This window comes from Chlamydotis macqueenii, chromosome 6 (assembly GCF_036417535.1).
Source record: "Chlamydotis macqueenii isolate bChlMac1 chromosome 6, bChlMac1.mat, whole genome shotgun sequence".
In the NCBI taxonomy this organism is placed as follows: Eukaryota; Metazoa; Chordata; class Aves; order Otidiformes; family Otididae; genus Chlamydotis; species Chlamydotis macqueenii.
In genome coordinates, this window is record NC_141561.1 from 35,658,107 (window position 1) to 35,667,793 (window position 9,687).

At 42.8% G+C, this 9,687-nt stretch overlaps 1 protein-coding gene across 1 annotated transcript in view; it reads right to left on the reverse strand.

Annotated features, from left to right (window-relative positions):
* The window catches only part of FAM171B (family with sequence similarity 171 member B), a 33,243-nt gene extending 23,556 nt beyond the window's left edge, over positions 1-9,687 (reverse strand). Inside the window, exon 1 of the mRNA XM_086751199.1 lies at positions 8,946-9,687. Within this exon, the coding sequence (XP_086607325.1) occupies positions 8,946-9,687 (742 nt within the window). The remainder of the gene's footprint in view (positions 1-8,945) is intronic.

Sequence of the window (9,687 nt, forward strand, 5' to 3'; positions counted from 1 at the left end):
CTTGCTTTAAGCAGGTGGGACTAGAGTGCTTCTGATATGCCTTCCACCCTGAATACCTCCATGATTCCAGATCTTCATGACGACTTTCAAATCACAGACAACACTGAAAGAAAAACCCAAGAACAAACATCATCTTCACTTGATTGTGGTTTATTTCAGCTGCTAATTTTAATGCACTTAGCAAATATGGCTGGACGTTTTAGTAGGAGTACAGCATGATACAGTAATTTGAGGCTCACAACCTGAAGCAAATTCTATGCTTTAATAAGGAAATTGGATGAAAATATATACTTTACCTTGCATGGTTTTACTCGATAGTACTTGCAGTTAATGAAAACAGGAACACTGATGACTCTGAAAGTAAAATCAGTTTGACTAATGAAATTAGTTTGACAACTAAAATAACCTACAACACAAAACCTGAAAGCTACGTGCACACTCCAGTGGGAAAGCTCAATAACTGAATATAGGTAAAAGATTGATGAGAAATAAAGAAAAAAGTATGTCAACCAGAAGAAAATATTTCAGAAGAGGCAGATGAACTACTAATGTCCACCTAGAAAAAAAAAAAAAAAGAAAAAAAAAAAAAAGAAGAAACAAAATTCAGCTCTTTCTTGCAAAATAAACTGTATGATAATGGGTCAGTGCTCCAATTTATCTGGCTATAAGGACACTATGTTTAGTAAAAGCGCTCAAGCAAACACTTAGTTGTACAGGCTAAAGCACTCATTAATCGAACGACACTACAGACCTTAGAGTGCTTTTGGGGTGCAGTGGTCATGTCAATAATGCATTTCAACAAGAGTATGCTGAGAACATGTTGAAATGGTTCTGAGATTCTCTCTATTTTTCTGCTTCATGCCTGCCTAATGCACATAATGTGAGGCTCAATATGTGCCTTGCACTCATACCTATAACCACTGCATCGTATTCAACACAAAAAACTCACTCCCTACCACAGCTATGTGGACACCATTTGCAGGTTAGCTTGCTATTAGCAAATATCAAATTTTTCAAAATGGGACAAGGAAAATCAGAAGGGAGAGAGCCAAGACTTATTTTTTGCTTTCTAGCTCACGAAGAGTCACAATTTATTTCCATGTAATCTCAATAAAAGGCCACCTCTTGCCTCTTCCACTGGTAGGACTGCACTATCTTAGGTACCCGGTGCTACCAACAGCAAAAGCAGAATGCTGAAGCGACAAGGGTCATGTGGCAAGTCCAAAAGGAGGACCTGACCCTGTAATCCATCTCATTCAACTGTCTCATTTCCACATTGTAAAGGGTAATAATTGTGCCCTGAAGTCTGACTTATGTCTTTCAGTCAAGAGACTCTCTTCAAGACCACATGATGAAACACAATCACAACCTCAGCAAAAAGCCAGAAGGAAAAGAAATGGAAGGAGAAAGAATAAGGATAGCACAGGAACCTGACAGGATTCATGCCTGCACTGAGTAAGCCTTTGGGGGCTTATGCATGCACAGACAGGAGACAACATCACTCCCTAGCTCTGTAAATCCCAGCAGGTCACAGGTTGGCTCCCAGGAGCTACATCAGACAAGAACACACATCACCAGGGTCATGCCATGCATGTACTGCAAACTGCAGACCTATCAGTATTTTGTTTACAAGAACGCCTAATATGCTTACAGTCAGAGGGTAAGTAGAATCATTTGGAAAGCTATGGCAGCTGGTCCAACTGAGACAGGAGAAGCAGACTTTCTTCACATTATCTACAGACAGCTGACAATGGTTTGTGAAATTCATAGCATAGAATACAGCTTTTTACTTAAGAGAACTGCTGGTGCTACATGTTAGTCCTGTGTTCCGCCTGAGAAGCCACGTTTAAGGTCACCGGTGCTTTTGGAGTGTCCTCCACACACACTAGACTATGCCTGTTGATGTTCATCTCCTAGTCACAAGACCATTAGCACACTACAGTACATGTGTGCTCTCTCACATGGAAGGTCTAAGCATCATCCCTTCCCAGTCTACATCCCTACCAGATTGACAGGGCAATATAATAATCCTCTCTACAGACTGTTTCTTTTGTAGATGTGAAAAGGAGCTGTGATGGGGCTGTATCACACACACTCTGTCTGTGCTGCAGTCTCAGACATGGTTGGAAGCACTGCCCTTTCCCAGGGATGCAGCTCTTCTGCTGGATGGATCTGGAGTGCCTATACCAACTGAAAAGATGAGTTACAGCTTGAGTGAAATTTCCCCTACTAAACATTGCTTTAGGGACAGAGAGCACTCCTAAAAATTAATTCATTCTCTTGATCTTCATAACTTTAAGTTCCCTAGCACAGGTTGTTTCAGCAAAAACACTTTCATATTGCTGATTGTAAAGCTGTGCACATTCACATCCTTCCCTCAAGCACGTGGTAGCATGAAAATTGCTTTCAAATCTCATGTTTTCTCTACAACAACTAGTGCCAGAAAAGCAAAGCAAGAAATGCAATAGCTGCTTTGCAGCCTGCTGAATACAGCTTCTTGTGGACACGTGTGAAAGATGATGGCTCAGAAGCACACATGAGGTGTGATGGAACACCTCTGGCAAACTAGGATTAGGTAGGAGGAGTTAGATCTTGTAGTTTCACACTACTGAGCACAGAATCATTATTCAAGACTACAATAAGCCCTATGGTGCAACAGAAATTCTTGATCATGGGATCTGGGTGCACCTACATCTCACCAGATTGCTAGAGCTATGAATTAGGAATTAAATGCAGTATCAGGAGTAATACAGAGGAGTCATCTGCTCTGTCACATTGTGCCTTAAATCCCCATTCATTACAGAAACATATAGAGAATATAAAAATATGCAACTTAGAAGACGACATAGTAACCTGTGCTATTTTTCCAAGTTTGACATGCCAAAAATTAAGTTTATTTTAAATAAGCTTTCCTCTCAGATCTTTACCTCTGTCTTCAAAGACTTCATCTACTGAGCTAGTTCACAGAGAAAGCATGCTACAGATCCCCAGTGACCCAGATAGAAGTTGCATGCCAAATCCTGAAACTGCTTTTTCTCAGCCTGAACAGCAATACTGTGAATGTTTTTACATATCAATTGCCCTTTGATGATGTATCATCTGCCAACAGATTGACAACAAGTAATGGAACTTAAACAAAACAAGTAGGAACTGCAAAAACTAACTGTGGGTCCTGTTTCTGTGAAAGCTAAAAACTTTCTCAGCTAAACAGACAGAGACAAGGGCAGCACTTCTGCCCCTGTCTCTCTCAGTTCTTATAATGACAGCTACTATCAACACAAGTGTCTTTAAATCAAGTTTTCTGAAGTACAGAGCATGATGCTCTATAATATACTACAAGCTTCAATAAAAGCAATCTTTCAGCTCAAGAGAGCTGTCTACCTATTCAGAACCCTTCAGTACCTTTTTATTTTTATCTATTCTCTTCCTGAAAAATAAAAAAGTACCTATTTTTTCATTTGTGCTCTACCACGGAAAACCCCAAGCTCTTCTTTTTCTTGTATTAGCAACTGGGTGACCTAAATCATGGAACACATGGACACATAAATGAAATATCTGTGAACATTTTATTTTCATTACTCACTTCTGTCTCAAACTGCAGATGCTTTATCATCTCTCAGTGTCCTAATGCCCTTCCTGATATTTTGTTGCACTACTAAGCCTTAGATCAGCACAGAAAGCTAAGTCACTTAAGAACATCAGCTCCAATAAATCAGGCCGAGTTTAAGTCTTACATTCTTTCGCTACTTTCTTACCTGGCTGAGAAACCATTATTACAAATCCCAGAGGCTGAGAATGCTGAGAAAACTGAACAGCAAATCAAAGGACGTTTTCTGAGCTTATTTCCATAGGCAGTTAGTTGCTTGCTTTAAACCATTTTGCTGAGCTGTGCATGCAATACTTTTGGAGTTCCATTTCATAATAAAAGAATTATTTTTCAGTAGATTGAAAGTCAGCTTTCCAAAGTTTCATTAAGGTTCTTTATATAAGAAAGAGACATTCCCAGCAAATGTTTATACCTGATATCTCTAAAACAGAAGTCTTATTTTAAAGACTGCGAATCATCTCCTCCATGTTAAAATAGAAAACAATTAGTACAATTTAACCTGTAAGCTTTGACAACTTAAAAATAAACCTTTTCCCTCACACCAACTGTATTCCAATACCTACTGGATAAGGTTGTGTTGCTGGTTGTATAAAACAATTAACCCCAGAGCCCATCAGAAATCCCTAGTTAAGACAGCCCGGACTTTTCGAGCAGGAACTGTATCCTACATGATCACTCGGTCATGAAAATTACTGAATTTTCTTCTTTATAGGAATGATACAGAATCTCCTATACAGCTTTCAACTCCTCACTCATTTTCTTGGGGTCTGTATCTGACTGCAACAGCAGCTCCAAAACAGAACTAGATTTATTGCTACCGTACTAATCCCCCACCCAGAGACAACAGAGACAGTAAACCATAAAGGTTGTTCCACCAAGTGACAAACAATTCAGTCACACAGCGCTATATGTTTTTTTAAGTGCATCATTATGCATTATCACTCAAATTCAAACCCAGATTAACAGAACAAGCTATCAAAACCAAATGCTCCTCTAAATACCTAAGTACCACCTGCACACCAATATACAAGTCATTAGGAAAAATACTTCACTGACAGAAACAATGGAAACAAAGATTAGAAAAGCAGTAAGTCACACACAGATGAGCCACAGAAATATTTCTGTTCCACTATCTCAAATAGAAGGGAAGCACAAGACAGTTATCTCCTCCTTGAATGACCAGGAAGAATAAGGCAACTTAAAAAACAGTTTAGAAACATCTTAACTAGACATCTCCTGTCTAGAATACTGTTTTGCATTAGACAGCAATTCATTATCATGTGCAAGGAGATAGCATTTAGAAACGGGCACAGAATCCAATTCCACAGGCAGCATCTACACAGCGTATTTTTCTCCAACAGGTACAAAAGCAGCCTTTTATTTTCTTCTGGGTTTGCCAACAATCATGTATTTATCTCATCAGTTTCAGCAAACAGAACTAACTGCATAAATACACACAGCAATTCCAGTTCTCGCCTCTCCTTCGTTCAGGACCACTATTAGCTGCTACTGCTTTTTAATTTCATCCTACAAAAATCAAGCTAATATTCCCATTGTACGCAAAGCCACATGACTAAAAATAATTTTAAAAGCAAAACAGATTTTTTTTCCCCTTGAATTCTGGAATGTGAGGCAGATTGGGAATGGTTTATAATACATATGATGGCAAGTCTTTTCTTGTTTATGCTGGGGTTACAAAGGTATGGAAAGTACCCACGGCATAGAACACGCAGTTATACAACAGAAACTTGGCGAAATAACACCTATTTTAAAACATACTCCAAGTCTAATTTAACGTCTCAGCATGGGAAAAAAAGATGGTGTATGTCATCCTATGTGCTGTATATACAGAATGTGACAGCTGCTATTTACACAACTGCTTTTTTTTTTTTCCCAGAAGAATCTTCTTCATTCAGTATACATCAGATCTGCCATGGAACTGATGCAGTTAAGTAACACTTTTTCTATTAGCGGTTTCTGCTCTGTTTATCGCCCAATATCTGCATTATAAAGAGAGTAACAATGCACCACATCTAGAATATCCCTGGCATTGAGAATACTAAAGAACACAACCCCTACCTCCACTACAGAATGCATCTCAATAAACAAAAGGAATTAAAAAATAAAATCAGATTTGCCTTGATCAAAGTCAGGACTATAATTGACTGAATCCTGTGCTCAAGCCTGCTGCCCTCAATGCTGAGTATTCAAAGCTCCCAGTGACTTCAATTGCTTCTGCACATCAGAGTCCAGGTTTCTAAAGTGCCACACAGAAAATGGAAAAACTCACTATGAGTAACAAGGAACCAACACAGGTTCTCCACTTCAGCAATCACCACCCTAACCAGGAGAGATCCGTCTCTCTCTTCTCGAATATTTTTTTTCCTAAAATTTGGAAGAATAGCTACATCCACTAGATAACAAGTCAAACTAACTCCATGAACCAAGGCCCTCTTGTGCATGTCTTCTCTGCCTCGTCTTTAGAGTTTACTTACTTCTTTTGGCAGTGATAAGTTTTTGCTGGTTTTAAGGGAGAAGAAAGAAGGGATGAACAAAAAAACGCGTTCAGAAGGTAGCTGCACTCCATGACTCACTGCTATGTTCACATTGTCAGCAGTAGAGCCTGCACCTCAAACCTTTGTACACAGCTGTGCTGACTTGAGCATCTCTTCTCAGATAGCATAATAATTACACTGGCAGAAGTCTGCTAATCCAGGAGGGAATTGATCTGTTAAACTGTATAATTAGCTTCGACACAACAGGGACATCGATAGAGCAATGTCAAATAAGAAAAAGGTTGCAAACTCCAACCTTAGCTCTGCATCTTCCCTATTTTAGGAGTAAGAGTCCTTAGCTTTAGCAACACTGAGGCCACAAACACACAAAACACACTCAAACTCAGCCAGACTCCTCCTTACTTCCAGAAGCCACTGCCTGGCTGGCAGTTCCCAGCACCGGACCTGCAGCGGCTGCAGGAGTGGCCTCTTCAGAGCATTCCCCTTAGGGATCACTCTGCTGCCAGTCTTCTGCTGGAAAAGCAACAGCCATTTATCCTGCCTACCTTTTGCCTGTAAACCAGATAATTTCATGGAAAAATACATTAATATCTAATAAACATATATCTGAAGTCAGGCTCTTCCTTTTTCAAATTTCAAAAATGTTGATATAGCAAAAATTACTTACGTGCTTTACTGAAAGGAAATACTACACAAAAACCAAAGGTGCTTAGCAGCTTCTTCAGAAGCATTTAACTGCATTTAAACATAACATAAACAAATGCTCAAATGATAATTTTAAGCATTCATAAACGGGGATTGATCACGAAAGCTGCATACTGTAAGACACTTTCAGGACTCTCATATCTCAAAGCCTATGAAGCACAATAAGCAAATAAAAGAAAGCAACAGCAGCTCAGCACGTGGGTCTGCAACAGCAACAACAGCAAAGCAGTAGCATCTGCATCAAATGGTTTAGTATCAAAGATTTTGTCCAGGACTGAAGACAATAATGTAGTAGAGCTTCTTGAAAAGAAATCAATACTTGAAACCAAAGAGGATCATAGAATTACAAAAACTATCCTTTTTTTTTTTTAACCACTCAATTTTTAATGAGCAAAATGTTCACTGCATAAGTTGGAAATGCTGCCAATCCCTTTTAAGTGGGGTTTGCTAGTAATTAATGGTATATTCCTCTAAAAGCATGGCAAGAACCAAAATAATGAAAAATCATCAGTTCAACAGGAAAAACAAGAACAAGCTGTTCATCATATATCCTTTTTTGAAGTCCAATAGTTTAAACGTTTGGAAAAGAAAAAAAAAAAAAACAAACAAAAAAGAACCCAAACCCACATAAAAAAGAGACCAAAAAGCATATCAAGGCATTTTTAAGAGTGTATCATGAGAATTTAAGACTGTTTATATTTGACCAAATCTAGTTTCTTGTTCTACATCTTTAAGAGGTTACAAGTAAAGATCATAATTCAAGATCTTTGCTTGTATTTCCTAATTAACATACATACTCTGGCAGCTTTGTAAACTGGCTTCAATTCAGCAAAATATTAACCATATGCCTGAAACTAAGAACATTTCATACCTTCTTGAAGTCAACTGGAAATAGAAAAATGCATATATGTTAAAAATGAAACATATGCTCAAGTGATATACCGAAATTGAGCCCTGGTGCTAAAAGGTCTTAAATAATTCATGCTTGAAACCATTTCAAAATTCTTTGGTGAAAGCTAATACAGCAAGAAAAAAACCTGCTTTTATCCTAATTTAACCCATTAAGACCTCAGAATATACAGGTATTTTTCAAACTAGACAATAGAACAAACACCTTATCACTTCCCCCAGTTCTGCAAAGGGGTAACTTCACACATTTGACTGTAATACCAAGATCTAATAGCATTACTTTCATACTCTCAGCTGTTGGATAAATGACATATTTCCTCATTCTGCAGAGGAGATGCAACAACTCATGAGCTCACCAGCCCCATCCCTCATCTGAGAGGCTTAAGACACTTGCCGGTGTTTATTTATTTTTATATTAATATAAATATATGTGTATTATATCAGGTTGCCCAGAGAGGTGGTGGATGCCCCATCCCTGGAAACATTCAAGGCCAGGTTGGACGGGGCTCTGAGCAGCCTGATGTGGTTGGAGATGTCCCTGCTCCTTGCAGGGGGGTTGGACTCGATGGGCTTTAAAGGTCCCTTCCAACCCAAACCACTCTATGGTTCTATAGGGTTTTTTTTTTTTATATGTTATATATATGTATACACACATCCATACCTTGCTCTGATGACTCCTGCCAGCAAATGGGAATTCACAGAGCCGTGCTTCCCCCGAGCCCGCCTGCCTGGCTCTGGAGGGAGCATCTCCGGCTGGGCCAGAAACACCGTCAGGGGCTTGTTTTTTTTCCCCACGCCCGTGACAGCCTACGGCGGCTGCACTGATCTGGCGATATTAAAGATGGATCCCGCAGCAGCCGCCACGGCTCCCTCACCTGCTTCAGTGAAAAGGTACCGGCCTAGGGGGCTTTGGAAGGGGGAGGGCGGGTGGGTTTTTTTTTTTGTTTTTTTTTTTTTTCCTTCGGGAATGCTGCCCGCCCCCGCACGACAGCACAGCACCCCGGTTCCACAGGCCAGCAACGGGCTCAACGGACGCGGCCCTCAGCAGCCCGGCGGGAAGCCCCCGAGGGGGACGCCGACCTCCCCACCCCCGGCATGGAGACGGACACGGCGGGGCTGAGGGGACCCCAACGGCGCGGCCCCGGGGAGGAGAGCGGAGAAATCTCCACAGGAAAGGCGGGAAACAGAGGGAGCGGGAGGATCGGTACCTGAGGCCGCGGCGGCGGGGGCGCCCCCCGGCAGCGCTGCCCGTTGCTGCTGCTGCTGCGGGCGAGCGGCGGCGTCGACGGGAGGCGGCCGCCCCATCAGCAGCATGGCAGCCGCCAGCCCCAGGAGCAGGGAGGAGAGGCGCCCGCAGGTCCCCGCCATGACGAGCAGCCCGAGGGCAGCGGAGGCATATTGCGGGCGAAGACGCGGGCGGGAAGCCGGGACCAACGGCTCCGGCTGCAGCAGCGACGGGACTGCAGCGGCTGAGCGGCCGCCCCGCCCCGCGCTCCCCCCCCCCGCCACCTTTGCACGTGACGGAGGCGGGGCCTGAGCGCCGGGCGGGAAGGCGGTCTCGGTCAGGCGCGAGCGGGGCCGGAGCCAGCGGTGAGCGGGGACCCCGGCGGGAAGTGGGGGTCCCCGCCGCTTCTCCACCGGTTGCGGTGCGGCCTGTGGAGGCTTTGCGTAGGGCGAAGAGGTGCGGGTGAGCCGCTTTCCTGAGGAGCCTCGCCGTTGCCGTCTGGGCGTGAGGGCGGAGGCGCGCTCCGCGGCCTGGCAGAGCTGGGGGAGAGCCGGGCCGGGCCGGGGCCTGCGGGTGCTGCGGCCTTCAACTGAGTCGTGGAGAAAATTCCGCCGCGCCGCCTTGGCTTTCTTTCGGCTCTCCGAGCTGGCAGCGTTTATAGCAACTCCGACACTTGTTGCTGAGAGTATTGGAGGGCATTGGGCAGCCCCTGTGCAGCACGTCAT